The sequence below is a fragment of the Sus scrofa genome, unplaced genomic scaffold, assembly GCF_000003025.6.
Source record: "Sus scrofa isolate TJ Tabasco breed Duroc unplaced genomic scaffold, Sscrofa11.1 Contig534, whole genome shotgun sequence".
NCBI classification, from domain to species: domain Eukaryota; kingdom Metazoa; phylum Chordata; class Mammalia; order Artiodactyla; family Suidae; genus Sus; species Sus scrofa.
This window is the reverse complement of record NW_018085239.1, coordinates 1-20,390: the sequence shown is the minus strand read 5'-3', so window position 1 is coordinate 20,390 and position 20,390 is coordinate 1. Positions and strand designations below refer to the sequence as shown.

At 37.0% G+C, this 20,390-nt stretch overlaps 2 protein-coding genes across 2 annotated transcripts; both read right to left on the bottom strand.

The window, feature by feature from the left end:
- Positions 1-1,033: 1,033 nt before the first annotated feature.
- LOC100157953 (olfactory receptor 4F4) lies at positions 1,034-2,432 on the bottom strand. Its single transcript, XM_013989084.2, has one exon. The coding sequence runs from the start codon at positions 1,949-1,951 to the stop codon at positions 1,034-1,036; it is 918 nt and encodes a 305-aa protein (XP_013844538.2). The 5' UTR covers positions 1,952-2,432.
- A 4,705-nt stretch (positions 2,433-7,137) lies between these two features.
- On the bottom strand, positions 7,138-8,090 carry LOC100152710 (olfactory receptor 4F6-like). Its single transcript, XM_001927719.2, has one exon. It carries the CDS (start codon positions 8,074-8,076, stop codon positions 7,138-7,140), a length of 939 nt encoding a protein of 312 aa, XP_001927754.1. The 5' UTR covers positions 8,077-8,090.
- Positions 8,091-20,390: the final 12,300 nt, after the last annotated feature.

The window sequence follows — 20,390 nt, the reverse complement described above, 5'->3', positions numbered from 1 at the left end:
TGTAGAAACTGAATCTTAGGAAAGCTAATGTACTTAAAGTTATGATTAGTAAGGTGTAAGTAGAGTTGAACCCATCTCTTTTTGACTTCAAAGCTTATATTCATAAAAGCTAACAATAAAAAATGACATGGATGGATCCAAATGAAACATTTTGTACCAATAAGTTGAGAGACTCAAATCTCTTTAAATATTTTTTAATGCTTAAGGGCTATTGTTGTATACTGCAAGATGTCATGTTGCCTACAAGGCAAATTTTATGTTGGCAGACTCACTCTTCCTGTCACTCTTGATAATATATTCATGGATTATGGGTTGTTACAGTGACAGTAGTGGGGCTGTTATAAATGGGAGGAGTTTCTTTTTTAAACCTCTTAAAAGTTGACATATATATCTCCTTATTACCAAGCGTGTGTTTTTTTTTTTTTTTTTTTTGAGTTAGGTTTATTGCAGTTGCTTCCATCATGTTTTTAATGAAAATGAACCAAATACAAATTTAAGAAACAATCATAAGTTAACCTAGTTTCTGTTACCCTTAGAAACATTCAGAAGGTACCGGAGTATAGGAATACTAAGATATTTATGCATTTCATTGTTCTAAGAATTAGTGAGATCATATTTTGTAAGTATAATATTAACTGCATCTGAATTCAAAAATAGAACAATTACAGAATTCCCACTGTGGTGCAATGGGTTAAAAATCCAACTGTGATGGCTCAGGTTGCTACAGAGGCATAGGTTTGATCCTGGACCCAGCACAGCTGGTCAAAGTATCCAGCGTTGCTACAGCCATGGCTCATATTCAGTGCCTGGCCTGGGAACTTTCATAAGTTGTGTGGCCATAAAAGGAAAAAAAAAATAACGATTACAGGATTATCAAAGAATACGTTGAGGCTGTGTATGTGAATGTGCTTCGACAGTTGCTAAGGAATAGGAAAATAGAAGGTATAATTTTCATGAAATTTACTAAGTAATTTACTCACTTCAATATATATGGTGTCATTATCCTAGATTAGTCTTAACAGTTATAGGAGATCTAAGGCTTTATCCTCGAGTTCATATTCCATTTTCTGAGCCGTTTCATTGCAGTCTTCATGTCTTTGTTCCTCAGTGTGTATATAATTGGGTTTAAGAGAGGAGTGACCACAGAATAAAACACAGCAAGGAATTTATCTAATGACTTAATGGGGAATGGCCAGGCATAAGTGAAGATACATGGTCCAAAGAACAAAAGAACTACTGTGATATGAGCAGTCAAAGTAGACAGGGCCTTGGATGACTTCTGTGAAGGGAGATGCTGGATGGTCACTAGGATGACAGTGTACGAGATGATTAGGAGAACAAAAGAACACACAGTGAGCACACCACTGTTAGCAATGACCATGATATCCAACCTATAGGTGTCTGTACAAGCAAGTTTGATGACCCTAGGAAGGTCGCAGTAAAAGCTATCAACCTCATTGGGACCACAGAAAGGTAAGTTCACTGCAAAGGCCAGCTGGCTCACTGAGTGGAGGAAGCCAGTTCCCCAGGCAGCAGCAACAATGCCAACACATACATTGCTAGACATAATTGTGGTGTAGCGAAGGGGTTTACAGATGGCCACATATCTGTCAAAGGCCATGGCTATAAGGATCACCAGCTCACTCCCACCAAAGAAGTGAAGGAGAAATATCTGAGCAAGGCAGCCCTTGAAAGAGATAACCTTGCATTTACTGAAAAAGTCAGCAATCATCTTGGGGGCTGAGACTGAAGACAGGCACAGATCAATGAGTGAGAGGTTGGCCAACAGGAAATACATGGGGGAGTGAAGGTGAGAATCAGAAGCCACAGTTAGGACAATAAGAAGGTTTCCAAACACAATTCCTACATAGAATACCAAAAAGAACACAAATAGAAAAGTCTGGAGTTCCTGAGAATTGGAGAGTCCCAGAAAAATGAACTCAGTCACCATGGAGTGATTTGTTTCACTTATTGATTCATGCCAGGAAATAGTTTCTGTAGTTACCTTAGAGAAAGGAGTGAGAAGTCAGAATTACTGTAGTTAAATTCAAAGCCTCATTTTGTGTCATTCTGCTCACACTCACAATGACATTCTATGGTTTGTTATATAAAGGCTTTCAGAGTGCACACCATTTTATCCCACATTCCACATCCAAACGCAGCATTTTATCCCACACTCATTCCCTGAATACAATTTATAGTCCAGTTATCCAGGTCATAGTGTTTCCACTTATGTTAGGCTTATGCCTCATAAAATATTTTCTTCATGTTACCCTCTCCACCAGATTTGTCTATATCATCCCCCTGCATTTATATCCTTTTTCCTTGAACTTCATAACAGTTCATATTCTGTGGACCATATTTTAGCTCTTAAATACATACAAAATTGTATGATATTCATATTTACAAAGGCTTTTTATGATATAATTTTTGAGAAGGTATTTTAGTGGCTTAGTTGTCCATTACCATAATTTTGTGTACAGTTATTGGAAACTTTTCTATCAAATTAAAACAAATCCTCATTCACAGTTTTGCTGAGTGAGGTACTTGCAGTCTGTGGGTCATGTATGTATCTGTGGATCTTGAATTCATCCTACTTATTTTTACCATTTTTAAAACATGAATACCATTATACTCCTTCTTGTGGTTATTATGAATTTCAAATTAAGTAGTAAATATAAAGTATTTTGCACAGTTTTTGCTATTTAGTAATTGCACATAGATTTATATAATTATTGGTAGTAAAATTTATCACTTCTGATTCATAGAAGAACCCTGGCTGCTCCAGTCATTTAAAAATTTACTTGTATTCTAATAAATAGCAATCATAGCAAGATTTCTCTTTCCTGTATTCCTCTGTTTCCTACTATTGTAATAATCTATAAGTATTGAATGTGGGGCACAATTCCAATATATTTTTCATAATCTGTCAGAAGCTTGGATAGCAGCATAAGAGCTAAGACAGATGTAGAGATTCAGGTTTATGGAAGTTTAAATTTCTGAGGAGTCTAAAGAGAAGTTATAAGAATTTATATCTGATAGAATTTATAGCTAAGAATGGCAATATGAAAATGCCTAGAAGATAAAGTCAAAATAAAATGAATTAGAGGTGAAAAATATAACAAAAATTATATTTAAAAAATGACAGAAAGAGGTTAAAAGGAAAAGAATGAAGAAAAAGTGAAGGAAAATGTTTGCTGAGAGCAATGTGAAGGAGCTTTAATAGGAGATGAAATTGAAAAAGGAATCTGGAATGCCTCTTATAGGATTAGTGTATTATTACGTAAACATTGAAGAACTATGGAGGAATTATGAATAATTGTTTAATATACTTCTAACAAGTGGTAAATAGTTAATACATAATATCCATTATTAAGGTAGTAATATCAGGACATGTCTCAACATGAAGTGGGAATTTAAACAAGAGGATAATGCCAGTATGTTTATTCTGAGTGATTGTGAGCATTGACGTGGCTTTAATTCTGATAATAATAAGAACTAGTATGGCAATATGTACTATACAGAGAACTTTTAGAAACAAGGATAACATTTGAAGAAGGTAAAGGGTGATGATAATGACATGTAGAGATATTGTTGGGATATCTTTATAAGTTGATATCTGCTATGTCACAGCCTGAAAAGTGGTTGTTGGACATAAGGTGAGAAGGCTGTTACCTTGTATACTGAGGAGAGCAAGTGAGTACTCACTCCGTCTAGAAGTTTTGAAGTAAGTGAAGTAGAAAATGGATTGGTATCCTGAAGGAGAAGCACGGCCACGAGAATACTTGTAGGATGAAGTATAGGAATTAAAAGGCAAGTAAAGTGTAAAAGAGAGGAGTGGAAATTGATGGGTGTCAGGGAGAGAAGAAGCAATAGAATGTTACTCATCAAATTTCTGGGGAAGTAGTATTATTACTCTTCAGTACTTACCTAATTAGTTATCCCATGGCCCTTGGATATTATATTTTTTCTTCCTTATCCATCTCTTAGCCCTATCCATATTAAATATCCATATAAATCTCCATGTTACTCTTTTTAATGTCCTATAAATATTTAGCAATTCTGACTTTATTTCTGAGTATAAAAAGAAATCTAATAGTAAAACAAGTCATAAACACTCATTTTAGTCCCCCTCTGCTTATTAGCACAGTAATAAATATAGTAATCATCAACAATAAAGAGAATGGGATTCCTATTGTGAGACCATTTCTGACATGCCTCGTTGGTGGGCATGTTTCTTTAGAATCAAGGAATACAATTTAGAATTGAACCTGGATATCTACTGATGTGAAACCATTTCATTTTATTTAAAGAGAACAAACTTGATAGTTCTCTTTCTATAGGTTATATAACAAGGATAATGAATTTCCAAAAGATTCTCATTTGTAGCAAAATGATTTTCTACCATGGTAACAAGTAAGAATTCAGATATGGTATTCTTTAGCAAAAGGAATTCCTTGCTTGCTTAGTTAAGACATCTCATTTCCTAAGTATATGCTACTGAGGATAAAATGATAACGTGGAGTCCTCAGAGTGGGACCGTTTGTTACGTAAGCACAGGGTCCCCTTTCTAAGCTTATCTCTGACTCTTCAAAAATTATTTAAGAAATAATTAGAAGAATTGTATTGCTTCTAAGTTACACATTAGGTTTATTGAATAAATCCTACACGTTGGTGTAATCAAAATCTTACACATTGGTGGTAGCAACCAGGAGCAGTCAGCTAAAATTGAACCAAAAACACCTTCTCCATGCACACTAGATTTAGCTTAGGAAGTCAACCATTAGACTGCTATATGTTTGTCTTAAATATCTTTTCCCCCTATTTAAAGATAAACACCTTAAGGCTATAAATTTCACTGAGATTAAAGTAATGAGATTTGAAGGGTCTAGCAAAAATCCACTGTGTGAACTTGGGTATGTCATTCAAAATCTCTGGCCTCTAGGTTTCCTGCTTTAAAAATTAGTTCACTGTATATTGTATGAAAAGCTCTCAAAACAAAAACAAAAACAAAAACAAACAAACTTCTAAGAGTTGGAATTGTACCTTTATGTGAAAGAAAAGCCCCCAAACTAGGTTTCACTGCAGTTGTAGGAAGGAGGGTAATAACGTAGAAAAGAGAACACCAGATTTGGAGAAATATGGGGAAAAGGACCACCAAAAAAAGGACCATCTGGAGAAGAGCCTTATACTTATAATGCTTGTATAACACTAAGTTGTATAACACAAGAGGGACTATCCTTGTTAATATTATTCGTATTAACTCTTCTAAGTATTTAAGCCAACCTCATGATTGTTCCATTTTTCCTGAAAATACACATGCTATTGATAGAAGCATCTCATTGTCCATAAAATGCTATCTATGACTTGGTTAGTTTTGCTAATATATTTCACTTTCACATTCCACCTACCTCCTTCATTACTGGAAAAGACTATAGCAATTTTCAGAGCAAAGAAATGTGCTGATTTTCCTTTTTTTCACAACTTTCTCATGAAGTGTAAAATTTCAAAGAGAATAAAATCTATATACATTGTCCTGCTTAGTAAATCATTTGGTTAATTTAGAGCCATTTATGAAAATGATCAGAGGCAGGCAAGGAGATCTTGGAAGTAGCCTGAACTTGAGCTACTGAGATCAACTCTTATAGTCTCACAAGTTTTCCCGTGAGGAAATACACAAAACCTTTCTGAGTTAAGGGCTATTGTCACAGTTTGTGGGCTCACTTAGGTATTTGTATGGCCTTCACTGAATTTAAAGGTAAATGATAAAGAATCATAGTAAAACAAGATAAAGCTGTGAAATTAAAATCCATACATGTTAAAACAGTAAACAATAATGCTTTAGATTTTGTGAAAAGGGGATAGCTAAGAATTTGTGGAGAAAATATAGCAAAAATACTTTGACCAATAATCAGAAAGTCCCACTTCTGATCACTTATCATTTTATTGAGCAGCTTCAATTACCATACAGTGGTTAAAACTAAGATGAATTACCACAATTAATGTCCCTTGAATTAGACATAGAAAGACACCCAAGCAATCTCTCAGTTATGCTCTTTAATCAACAGATCTTCCAGATTTTACCTGGAAGGTGTCAATCATCTTCTTTGTCCTAAGCACTAGTTTAAGAATGAGCACATCAAATAAGATCTGATTGGATTATCCTCCTCTAGGAAATAAATCCCTTCAAATACTTCTAAAATTGTAGTTTTTTTTTTTTTTTTTTCCTTTTCTAGGGCCACTTCCCGTGGCATATGGAGGTTCCCAGGCTAGGGGTCTAATTGGAACTGTAGCCACTGGCCTACACCAGAGCCACAGCAATGCAGGATCCAAGCCGTGTCTGCAACGTACACCACAGCTCACAGCAACGTTAGATCCTTAACCCACTGAGCAAGGCCAGGGATTGAACCCACAACCTCACGGTTCCTAGTCAGATTCATTAACCACTGAGCCACGACGGGAACTCCTAAAATTGTAGATTTTTTAAAGACTGAATCAAGGAGTATTTTGAACAATATTGAAAAAATGGAACATAGGCAAATTTTGCTTTATAGAAGGTTTTAGAGTCTATTTATAAACATAACATTGTGCAAAACATTAACAATCAAATCCTGAAAACAGTTCTTAAGATTTTAACATAGTGATAGTGTTGATCTTCCTATTTGTCTAACTTAAAGTACAGTTAGGATGGACATTGTTTCCTCCTCCATTTTAATGTCTGCTGGTTTATATAAACCCATATTCTATCCATTGGATTCACATAATTTCCATAAGAAATATTAATTAATTTCTATTTATACTTACTATCAGTTGATGGTACTGATGAAGTTAAATTACATGTATATACATATATACATTTATTTGTAAATATAAAATATCCATGTGAAAATCAAATGTAGCCATTGGTGGTAACTACAATTTAGATTTGTATTTTAGGTAGAAATATAACATTTTATTCTTATGATTAACAAAAATTGCTGCAACTCTATGTAATTAAATTCCTTGATTCAATACTTCCTTTTCCACAGACTTGTCAAAGGCAATAATGAAAATGTACACATTTTATAGTGTTCATAGTGGTCATGAGGGTCGGGATGGACCATGACATTCGTCTTTTGCTCTTATCAATGAAATCTGTTATGTCATCTCCCTAGAACTTACGACCTGTCGACTTAGCCTTCTTATTGCTACTTTCATATCTCTGTTCCTTAAAGTGTATATGGCAGGATTTAAAACTGGGGTGACAGCAAAGTCCACAATGGCAAAAAATGTATCCAGTGACTTAGTAGGGAAAGGCCACACATAGAGAAACATGCAAGGAAGGAAAAACAAAAACACCACAGTGATGTGATTTGACAGAGTGAAGAACGCTTTGGACAAATCCTTTGAAGAATGTTGTCGGACAGTGACCAGAATAAAGATGTATGATACAATTAAGAGAAAGAAGGTGCCCATAGATATGAAGCCACTGTTGGCTGTGACCACAAATTCTAGTCCATAATTATCTATGCATGCAAGTTTAATAACCCGAGGAAAATCACAGTAAAAGCTCCCCACATTATTAGGTCCACAGAAAGGTAAATTTATGACAAAGGCAAACTGAAAGACAGCATGAGTCACTCCAGTTATCCAAGCAGCCACTACCAAAAGCATGCACATTTGGGGATTCATTATAGTTAGATAATGGAGAGGCTTGCATATTGCTGTGTATCTGTCATATGCCATGACTATGAGCAGAACCATCTCAACTCCTCCTGTAACATGGATAAAGAACATTTGTATCATGCAGTTGTGGAAGGAAATGGTCTTACAATCACTGAAAAGATCTGAGATCATCCTAGGAACTGTGGTAGACGAAAGGCCCAGGTCGATGAGTGACAGGTTGGCCAGCAGAATATACATGGGGGAGTGTAAATGAGAATCGGAAATCACTGTGAACACAATAAAGAGGTTTCCCAGGATAATTCCCACATAAAATGTAGAGAATAAGAGAAAAAGTAAAAACTGCATTCCTAAGGATTGTGTAAGTCCCACTAACACAAATTCAGTTACCACAGAACTATTTGTTTGGTCCATTGAATTGTAAAGAAAGGAAGACTCTCAAGTGATCTGAAACAAAAGAAAGAAGGAATCAGCTTGGAGGTACTGAAAATGTTATGTTAAATGTTGATAATTTAAAATTGTACTTTTACTTAATTGATAATAGACTATATACAAAATAATGTGAACCTATGGTATAAATCATTTAGTACAGCAAAACTGCACTCAGAGGCAATATATTGCTTTAAATTCTCCTTTTTATTCAAATGCTTGAAATAATCAGACAGCTTATGGAGTCTGAAAAGAATGTACAACATAAACTCAAAAAATTCAAGTAAAAAGTAATTTAAAACAAAAATATTCAATTTCAGAAAGTTGGAAGAGTGTATATGACCAGTATAAAGTGGTTTAAAAAATAAAAAATAGACAACCTTTTAAAAATATAATCAGGAAAAATTAAATTAAAGTTAGAAATGGGTATAGAAATGAAGAATAATAAAGATACCTCTGAAGGCTGTTTCCAGCATGTGCTTAAAACAGTCTACCCCAAACCACCACAAAAATCATACTTGAATTTGAAACACTATAGAAAGACAAAAAGTTGATCTGTTCATAGTATAAAAAGAGAGTTCAAATGATTTAATAAAACCTCTAAGGCCTAATGTATAGTGATAATAAATAATAATGATAATAGACAATGGACAAATGATAGGAAGAGAGAATTCAGAAATGTACACTATGCAAGTGTGTGTGTGTGTATAATAATATGAAATATAATACTATAATTTTCCTATTAAGTTAGTAAAAATTTTACAATTGTTTTTATCAAAAACCAACAAAGTCTCATTGAAATAGGCACCTTCATACACTGATGGAGAAAATACAGACTGTTTCAAAGGTAAAGAAAATATTTTGAAATCATGTATCAAGAATCTTGAATACCGTCTGGTACAATAATACTCCTTATGGTTCTTTTTGTTCAGGAAAAGATTTTTTTTTTTGTGTGTGTGAAATGTTCATCACACTTTACAGCTGGTAAAACTTTGACCAATTTAAATGTCAAACATTAGGTTTAATTCTGTTATAAATATGTATGCATATATATATATACATAGTGATACAGTTATTAAAATTAGTGTTAATAGAAATGTATAATTACATTAGGAAAAATTTTCTTTGTAATATTAAGGCATAAAAGTAAGCAGTTTGTATAATACATAATTTGAAAACCAATAGTTGATTTTGATTTTTTAGAGCTTTAAGAAAATACTCTAGATTTTGAAATATATTTTTCAGTACACATGTTAGATTTCTTGATAAAAAAATCAAAGAACATGAAGAGTTAGGGATTGGCTAATTAAAATGTTTGAAAACAAAGATTCACTCATAATTACTGAAGACTAACAGAGCAATTAAAGGACTCAACATTTTTCTCATCCAATCAGCCATTTTCATGAACTGTCAGAATTTGATTCTTAGATATTATTAAAAGGAGGACATAGCTAAATAATTATAGTGTCCTGATTAAGCCTAAAGAAAGAGGAAGACTGAAGATGGATTCAAAAGGAGCAGGAGAATAAAAGGGAGGCAGGGGAGGGAATTAAAAAGAATACAAAAGGAAAAATAAGAATAAAATGATTAAAAGAGGCACTGGTGGAACATTGTACACCTTTGCTTAGGTGGCCTCTCATGGTTTAAGTCAACATATATCAATACATTATGAACACTTAAGAGTGCTCTATTTATGTAGCTATGGTTTGGTAGAATGGAATGGGTAGCTGGCCATGGTGGTTCAGCTGACAGGTGACTAACCTCTAAAAAATTAGGAAATAATCACTCTAAAATATCCCTTAACCTCCAGTCAATATTTTACTTTCCCTAGTTCTAACATTTATAGCTTTTCATACATTGTGTAGGGACTCTTTTTGCTTTGTCCAACACTGTAACCCTTGACAGAAACAGGCTGACACATAGAAAAAGCTCAAGGAATATTTGAAGAATGAATTGTCTAGACATAAGTACTAAATTGTTCCTATAAGAATCAAAATATAGTCCTCACAAATATGTAGAGGAATTGAATTTCATAATACCTCTCCACAATCTTGTGCTTCCTGGTGATAACCCAGTTACATATGTACAAATGCAAGTATTTAGATAAGTAAAAAAGGTCCCACCTTTTCTGCTATAAACATCTGGAATTAGTATATACCGTTGTTGAGGAAGTCCTCCTGTCCATGAGCTTGCTTGAAGAAAAAGACTACACACTTGGTTTCTCTGCTCTCTTAGGAAACACAGGTGACTTGTGTGAAACCCCAGGAGCTTTTCAGAAGCCAAGTCCCTGTAGAATTTCCCATCTTTCCTGTTGGAGATTTAAAATCTATCCATTATTCAGTGCCTGGAGAGACACATCTTTAAATTAGATTTTATATATATATATATATATAATATTTATAAAATATTATTAGATCATATATTTATAAAATATTTATAAAAGTATTAGATTATATATGTATTTATAAAATATTTATTAAAATATTATTAGAATTATAGGTTTGCATAGCAGTGGGAAACAACTTTGACATTGCTGTGTCCAATGACTTCATTCTACAAATGGAGAACAACCCGGTGATGTTAAATGGCTAGCCAGTGTATTTACAGCAATACATTTACAGAACCCGCACTAGTGGTCAGCCTGACTTCCAGTCTTATGGTCTTTCTCAGTAATGTTCTATACCTGCATATAGAAAAAGTCATTAAAAAGCTAGAATTATTTATATTTGATAGGATCACTCTAACCTTATTCATCCCTGAGTTCTCTTTTCATTTAAAATAAAATCAGCCTTTCCTTTCTGAACTATCTTTTCTTTTTCATTGGATATTACTCTTCCAAATCCACTTTCCTTTTTCTTCAGACAGCCTGGCCAGTCCTTAAGCAGTTCTCTTGTAGCCATCAGCTCCTCTGTACCATCCCCTGGCACAAGGCCAGAATCTTTTTTGAATCTGAGCATAGCCTCCCAGCCTAGGCATTGGCCAGAGCCATCACAACAAGAGGAAAATGATAGGAAAGGAGAGGAAAACACAAGAATCCTAGAGGTTGAGGACTGAGATTTCCTTCCTCTGCTTTAAAATAGAATTTGGTCCTCAAATAGGGTAAGAATAGGTGAGCCCAGATATCTGCTTTACACAGTGGAAAATGAACTTTAAAATGAGTTCGAAGGCACAATAGTCAGAAATACATGAATCTTGAAAAATCTTCGCATTAAGGAGAAATGTAAAATATTAAATCTTCACATTAAGGAGAATTTAAAATATTAAATGTGTTGTATAATAATTTTTATAAGACAAAATAATTCAGTGATTGAAATTTGATAATAGGAAAAAGATGGTGTAGAATAAAAGGACAAAATATTTCAGAACGGAGGAAACTTCTGACAATATTTTACACAGGAGCAAAAATCGAAGGGGAGTTGAAGGATATAGGGAGAGGGAAGAACCCATGACAGGGGCTATTTTGTGATTTAAAAGCATCTTTCCTACCTGCCTGTTCAGTCACAGGATGTACATTTTTAGGAGAAGAGTGGTTCAGGAGGCTTAATCTTCATTTCTGTAAACACTCCTGCCCCAAAGACAATGCTGTATATAATATTCTTCATAATGGGAAATAACCTAATTAACTGCACAGGAGAGTGACCCACTGTTGCTGCAGAAATGGCCAATATCCAGCCCATTATTAGTTTCTCTTGGGGACTAAATCTGTTAGTCACATTGATTTCCCCAAGAGAGCAATACTGAAATGATTGTCTGGTGATGAAATAGAGGAAAAGAGGGAAAGTTTTAAGGTAATATGTTGGAATATATTTTAAAAAATCATATTTAGGGTGGATAATCTCAGGCATGAATTGCTTGGAATGACTAAGATGAGGGTGTGAAAATGCATTCCAAACAGACGTGATATCTATAGTGCCATGAATGAAGCTTGAATACATAAATCTAAACACTGGATAATTAAAGATAATTCTTATAGTTCATAACAGGAGAATAAATTAATCATTTTTGTGTTTTTAATTATAGTAAATGTTTACCTGTGACTGTCTACCTGTGCTCCTAAACTTTGGTCTATTGGGGGTGAAAATCTTCTTGAATGCTTTTGAACTTTATTTTTCCTTAGTTGCCCGGATACAAGTAAATTCTGCATTTTATTGGATATATTTCTTTTTTTTGTATTTCTTAATTTATTACATTTATAGTTGTACAATAATCATCACAATCCAATTTTATAGGATTTCCATCCCACAACCCCAGCGCATCCCCCCACCCTCCATGGATAGATTTCTTAAGAAATCATGGGAGAACAGATACAAACATAAAAGAAAAGAATTGAGTGAGTTATTTTTAGTTGCCTGAATAGGAGCATATTTCCTGAGGGGCAGATGTCATTCAAAAGACCAATAACAAGCCATTGAGACAAGCCTACTGGATCTCTCTGAAGAAGCCTGGCTTTATCTTTTATGTGTACACATAATAAATCTGATCTCCAGGTTTTCATGGTGTGAAGTCTCTATCTTGATTTAGAGTCGTATTTGTTTTAGTGATGCATTTTGTTTTCTCCTGTTCAGAAACAAGGGAAAACCATATTTTCCAGAAAAGAAGCAGAATGATGACTGGTCTCAAATTAATTTTTGTGGAATAATGACATTCCAAATTGGTGGAAAATTTCTCCAGTTTCCCTCCCTCTCTACCTACCTAGGACTCATCTATAATATCACCAGCAGTACAAAACTCCATAAATCTTTCTACTATGCCAATATAATCTTGTCTTGATGTGCTTTTGTTCTAAGTAGGAGACTGGGATACAAGGCAAAACAGCATAGTAAAATGAAGGAGGGAGAATGTAGGCAGAAGTAAGGTGCCAGGAAGCTGACCAGCTGACACAGAGCATTTCCTAAAGCTATTTGAGAGGCTGTTTCTTGGGGGCATGGATCATGGGTTTGCTTGGCAGTAGAGAAGGCTCCTACGCCAACAGAGAAGCAGGGGTTATTAATGTAGAGTTTATGAGAGCTGGGAGTATCAGAGAGGTCTGAGACCAATGATTTACAGGCTGCCTCAGCAGAGACTGGCTTAAGATTTGAATCACCTACACCTGTAGAAAGAACACATCAGTAGATTTCAATTCTTTTTTTTTTCCCACTGTACAACAAGGGGATCAAGTTATCCTTACATGTATACATTTTTCCCCCACCTTTTGTTCTGTTGCAACATGAGTATCTAGACATAGTTCTCAATGCTACTCAGCACGATCTCCTTGTAAATTTATTCTAAGTTGTATCTGATAACCCCAAGCTCCTGATCCCTCCCACTCCCTCCCTCTCCCATCTGGCAGCCACAAGTCTATTTTCCAAGTCCATGATTTTCTTTTCTGTAGAAAGGTTCTTTTGTGCCCTATATTAGATTCCAATTATAAGTGATATCATATGGTATTTGTCTTTGTCTTTCTGACTCATTTCACTCAGTATGAGAGTCTCTAGTTCCATCCATGTTGCTGCAAATGGCACTGTGTCATTCTTTTTTATGGCTGAGTAGTATTCCATTGTGTATATATACCACTTCTTCCGAATCCAATCCTCTGTCGATGGACATTTGGGTTGTGTCCATGTCCTGGCTATTGTGAATAGGGCTGCAATGAACATGCGGGTGCACGTGTCTCTTTTAAGTAGAGTTTTGTCCGGATAGATGCCCAAGAGTGGGATTGTGGGGTCGTATGGAAGTTCTATGTATAGATTTCTAAGGTCTCTCCAAACTGTTCTCCATAGTGGCTGTACCAGTTTCCATTCCCACCAACAGTGCAGGAGGGTTCCCTTTTCTCCACAGCCCCTCCAGCACTTGCTATTTGTGGACTTATGAATGATGGCCATTCTGACTGGTGTGAGGTGGTATCTCATGGTAGTTTTGATTTGCATTTCTCTTATAATCAGCGATGTTGAGCATTTTTTCATGTGTTTGCTGGCCATCTGTATATCTTCTTTGGAGAAATGTCTATTCAGGTCTTTTGCCCATTTGTCCATTGGTTGATTGGTTTTTTTTGCTGTTGAGTTGTATAAGTTGCTTATATATTCTAGAGATTAAGCCCTTGTCCGTTGCATCAGTTGAAACTATTTTCTCCCATTCTGTAAGTTGTCTTTTTGTTTTCTTTTGGGTTTCCTTTGCTGTGCAAAAGCTTTCAGTTTGATGAGGTCCCATGGTTTATTTTTGCTCTAGTTTCTATTGCTTTGGGAGACTGACCTGAGAAAATATTCATGATGTTGATGTCAGAGAGTGTTTTGCCTATGTTCTCTTCTAGGAGTTTGATGGTGTCCTGTCGTATATTGAAGTCTTTCAGCCATTTGGAGTTTATTTTGGTGCATGATGTGAGGGTGTGTTCTAGTTTCATTGCTTTGCATGCAGCTGTCCAGGTTTCCCAGCAATGCTTGCTGAATAGACTTTCTTTTTCCCATTTTATGTTCTTGCCTCCCTTGTCAAAGATTAATTGACCATAGGTGTCAGGGTTTATTTCCGGATTCTCTCTTCTGTTCCATTGGTCTGTCTGTCTGTTTTGGTACCAGTACCACACTGTTTTGATGACTGTGGCTTTGTAGTATTTCTTGAAGTCTGGGAGAGTTATGCCTCCTGCTTGGTTTTTGTTTCTCAGGATTGCTTTGGCGATTCTGGGTCTTTTGTGGTTCCATATAAATGTTTGGATTGTTTGTTCTAGTTCTGTGAAAAATATCATGGGTAATTTGATAGGGATTGCATTGAATCTGTAGATTGCTTTGGGTAGTATGGCCATTTTCACAATATTGATTTTCCCAATCCAGGAACATGGAATATCTTTCCATTTCTTTCCATCTTCTTTGATTTCCTTGATTAACGTTTTATAGTTCTCGGCATATAGGTCCTTTACCTCTTTGGTCAGGTGTATTCCGAGGTATTTGATTTTGTGAGGTACAATTTTAAAAGGTATCATATTTTTGTATTCCTTTTCTAATGTTTCATTGCTGGTATACAGAGATGCAACTGACTTCTGAATGTTAATCTTATATCCTGCCACTTTGCTGAATTTATTAATCAGTTCAAGGAGTTTTGGGGTTGAGTCCTTAGGGCTTTCTAGGTATAGTATCATATCATCTGCATACAGTGACAGTTTGATCTCTTCTCTTCCTATATGGATGCCTTTTATTTCTTTTGTTTGTCTAATTGCTGTGGCTAAGACTTCCAAAACTATGTTGAAGAGCAGTGGTGAGAGTGGGCATCCCTGTCTTGTTCCAGATTTGAGTGAGAAGGCTTTCAGTTTTTCCCCATTGAGGATTATATTTGCTGTGGGTTTATCATAAATGGCTTTGATTATATTCAGGAGTGTTCCCTCTATACCCACTTTGGCGAGGGTCTTGATCATGAATGGATGTTGAACTTTGTCAAATGCTTTTTCTGTGTCTATTGAGATGATCATATGATTTTTGACCTTTTTTTTTGTTAATGTGGTGTATGATGCTGATTGATTTGCGTATGTTGAACCATCCTTGTGAACCTGGGATGAACCCAACCTGGTCATGGTGTATGATCTTTTTGATATGTTGTTGGATTCGGTTGGCTAAGATTTTGTTGAGAATTTTTGCATCTATATTCATCAAGGATATTGGGCGATAGTTTTCTTTTTTGGTGGTATCTCTGTCTGGTTTTGGAATGAGGGTGATGGTGGCCTCATAGAATGTCTTTGGGAGTATTCCTTCTTCTTCAACCTTTTGAAAGAGTTTAAGGAGGATGGGCACCAATTCCTCTTTATATGTTTGATAGAATTCACCTGTGAAGCCATCTGGTCCTGGACTTTTATTTGTAGGGAGTGATTTTATGACCTCTTCAATTTCATTTCTAGTGATCGGTCCGTTCAGTTGGTCTGTTTCTGCTTGATTCAGTTTTGGCAGGCTGTAAGATTCCAGAAAATTGTCCATTTCTTCCAGATTGTCAAACTTGTTGCCATACAGTTGTTCATAGTATTCTCTTATGGATTTTTGTATTTCTGCTGTATCCGTTGTGATTTCTCCTTTTTCATTTATAATTTTGGTGATTTGGGTTCTTTCTCTCCTCTTTTTAGTGAGTCTGGCCAGGGGTTTGTCAATTTTGTTCACCTTTTCAAAGACCCAGCTCTTGGTTTTATTAATTTTCTCTATTGTTTTTTGAGTCTCTATTTTATTGATTTCTTCTTTGATCTTTATAATTTCCTTCCTTCTGCTGACTTTAGGACTTTTTTGTTCTTCTTTTTCTAATTCGTTTAGGTGGAGGGTTAAGTTGTCCATTTGGGATCTTTCTTCTTTTTTGAGAAAGGCCTGGATTGCTATAAATTTCCCTCTGAGCACTGCTTTCGCAGCATCCCATAGATTTTGAGAGGTTGTGTCTTCATTATCATTTGTTTCGAGGTAGTTTTTAATTTCCTTCTTGATTTGCTCATTGACCCATTGGTTTTTTAGTAGCATGTTGTTGAGTCTCCATGTAGTAGGTTTTTTCTCTTTCTTTTTCCCGTGGTTGATTTCTAATTTCATGGCATTGTGGTCAGAGAAGATACTTGAGATAATTTCTACGCTCCTAAATTTATTGAGATTCGCTTTGTGTCCCAATATGTGGTCGATTCTTGAGAATGTTCCATGAGCATTTGAGAAGAATGTGTATTCTGCTTTTTTTGGATGTAGTGTCCTGAAGATATCAATTAAGTCTAACTTTTCTATTGTTTCCTTTAGGATCTCTGTTGCTTTATTGGTTTTCTGTCTAGAGGATCTGTCCATTGATGTGAGGGGGATATTTAGGTCTCCTACTATGATTGTATTCTCATCAATATCTCCCTTTATGTCTGTTAATATTTGTTGTGTGTATCTGGGTGCTCCTATATTTGGGGCATATATGTTGATGATAGTAACATCCTCTCCTTGGATGGATCCCTTAGTCATTAAATAGTGTCCTTCTTTGTCTTTCTTTATGTCTTTTGTTTTAAAGTCTACTTTGTCTGATATGAGTGTTGCGACTCCTGCTTTTCTGTCCTGTCTATTGGCGTGAAATATTTTTCCCCACCCTTTCACTTTCAATCTATATGTATCTTTTGTCCTAAGGTGAGTTTCTTGTAGGCAGCATATTGAAGGTTTTTGCCTTTTTATCCACTCAGCCACTCTGTGTCTCTTGATTGGGGCATTCAGTCCATTGACATTTAAGGTGATAATTGATAGATGATTATTTATTGTTGCCATTTGAACCTCGTGTTCCAGTTGATTCTATGGTTCTCCATTCTTCCTTTCTTTCTTTTTTTTTTTTTTTTTTTTTTTTTGGTTGGATGGTCTCCTGTTATTATCTGCTTGAGTGTATTTTGTTTTTTTCATTTTTTCAAATGCAATATTTGGTTTTGGCTTGTGGTTGCCCTGTTTTTTAAGTATGCTAACCCCTTCCCATAATTGTGTGTTTTATCCTGATGGTCCTGTAAGTTCAAACACTTCATTACTATATTAAAATTAAGAAGAGAGACATACATATAAACAAAAAGGGTTATTTACCTCTTGACATCCCTTGCCCACATTTTATGGTTTTGATGACTCTTTTTTATTTTTTTCTTTTTAATTTTATTTTGTTGGAAGCATGTTCATGATTAAATCTGTATGCTGGCTTATTTGAGTGACTTCTCTCTGATTGCAGTTTCCTCAGTCCTAGTTCTTCCTCTTCTTCTTCTTCTTTTTTTTTTTTTTCTTTTCTTTTTTCTTCCCTTTCCTTCCTTTCTTTTTGGTTTAGAGAAGCCCTTTCAATATTTCCTTTAACCTGGGTTTTGTGTTGCTGTATTCTCTTAGTTTTTGTTTGTTGGAAAAAATTTTTATTTCCCCTTCTATTTTAAATGATATTCTTGCTGGATAGAGTATTCTAGTTTGCATATTTTTTCCTTTGAGCACTTTAAATATCTCTTGCCATTCCCTCCTGGCCTGTAGTGTTTCTGTAGAGAAATCAGCTGATATTCTTATGTGGGTTCCCTTGTAGGTAACATTCTGTTTTTCTCTTGCTGCCTTGAGGATCCTCTCTTTATCACTAACTTTTGCCATTTTTATTATGATGTGTCTTGCTGTGGGTCTGTTTGAGTTCAGTTTGTTTGGGGCCCTCTGTGCTTCTTGTATCTTGAATCCAGTATCCTTTAGATTTGGGAAGTTTCCAGCAATAATTTCTTCAAATATATTTTCCATCCCCTTATCTTTTTCTACTCCTTCTGGAATTCCTATTATGCGTAGATTGGCCCGCTTTATATTATCTCATAGGTCTCTTATATTGCTTTCCAGTTTTTTGATTCGGTTTTCTGTCTGTTGACCAGATTGAGTGATTTCCATTATTCTATCTTCCATATCACTGATTCGTTCTTCTGCATTATTCATTCTGGTTTTTACTGCCCCTAGTTCAGTTTGCATCTCTGCAAATGAATGTTCTAGTTTTTCTTGGCTCCTCCTTATATTTTCTAGCTCCTTTCTGAGGGTATCTGCATTACTGTTCATATCTTCTCTTAATTCCTTCAGTATTTTCAGTATTTCTCTTTTGAACTCCAGGTCTGTCTGCCTGCAGAGATCTGTTTCATTGTTGACTGTTTTAGGTGAGTTCTCCTGTTGGTTTGACTGGGGGTGGTTTCTCAGCTTCTTCATCTTGCTTGTTGTTTTCTTTCTCCTGAGGGAGTTGTACTCTCCGTGATCGGGCAGTGTTTGCCTTATCACTGCCTTGGAATATTTCCTGAGGGCTAGCTTTGTTGGTCAATCTTTTTTGAGGCAGTGTGGCTTTTCTGGAGTGTTGATGGGGCTAACAGTGTTTCTTTGAAGCAAAGGAGGACTTCCTGAGGGCAGACAGGACTGGAAGGTCCACACCACGATGGTAGCAGATTTCACTTGGTCATGCAGAGCTTGCTCTGGTGTTTTTAGGCTGTGGGGTTCTTGCAGGGGGTTGGCGGTGTTGGGCAGCTGCTCTTCAGGGGTGCATCACCCCCTGGGGGCTGGAGCAGCTATCTGGGTCACTGAGAACCTAAGAGGCTCTTCCCTAGGGTAGCCCAACTCAGAAGGACAGCCTGAGAATGTAGGTGGATCTTTTCACAGTCTGGCCGAGCTTGTTGCAGCTTTTCTGGGCTGCAGGGGCTCTTCCAGGGGGCTGGTGGTGCTGAGCAGTTATTTCACGGGAGTGGGGCACCCCCTGGGGACTTGGGCGGGTAGCAGGGCCGTTGGAGATCCAAGAGGCTCCTCCCCAGGGCAGCCCAACTCAGAAAAACCATCTGAGATCTTTTCCCATCTAGGCCAGGCTTGTTGCAGCTTTTCTGGGCTGCAGGGGGTCCTGCCTGGAGCTGGCAGTCCTATGCAGCTGGTCCACTAGAGCATCCCCTGGGGGCTTGGGCGGGTAGCAGGGCCGTTGGAAACTGAAGAGGCTCCTCCCCGGGGCAACCCGACTCAGAAAAACCAGAAAAACCATCCGAGAATTAGGCCTATCTATTCACAGCCTGGCTAAGCTTGTTCTAGCTTTTCTGGGCTACAGGCCTTTTCTCAGGGGCTGGTGGTGTTTGGTGCTGCTCTGCGGAAGTGTAGCCCCTCCAAAGGGCAAGCAGGCCTGTGCAGGGACAGCCCCTGCGGTGGTAGGCTTCAGGCAATTGTTGAGGCCAGCCCTCCTGGATGGCAGGCAGCCCCAGGTCTGTGAGAGCTTAAGGTGTGGTAGGGGTGGGGGGAGGGGATGCACTGGGAAGCACAGCTTTCAGCTAGCTAGCGGGCCTGTAAGCTTGCTGTGGCGTGGGGGGTATTCTATGGGGACCCACCCCTTCTTCTCTCCCCTCCCCAGCATGGCGCAGACCAGCTTTCTCCCAGGTTCTCTGATGGCTTTCCACTTCCGCCCTGAGTATTGCCCTTCCTCGACGCTTAGTCAAATGGTTTCTAGACCTCCACAGTTTCGCTCTGCCGCCCTAGCCTGGGAAATCTCTGGAGCTGAGGTCTCGGTGCCAGCCCCCACCAGGCGGCGTCCCCCGGCTTTTCGGTATACTCAAGGCGAGGTCCTTGTGCAGCCCCACAGGCGTTCAATTTTGGTGACTGGGTGCCCGTAGTTCAGATGGCGTTGGGTTCTGATCGGTTTCCGTATCAACTTGGCTACACTTTTCTCTGCATCTGGAGATTCTCTGGTTCATTTGATCTTTCGCCGGTAGGTGACTTTCCAGGGTGGGGATCCTTTCTCCTCGCCGTTCCTTTCGGAGCGCCGTCCCGCTCGGATTCACCTTCTCTCATCTCTCTTTTTCTCCTGTTTCTGCCCAAATGTCAGGAATTCTTGCGTATTGGAGTTCTCAG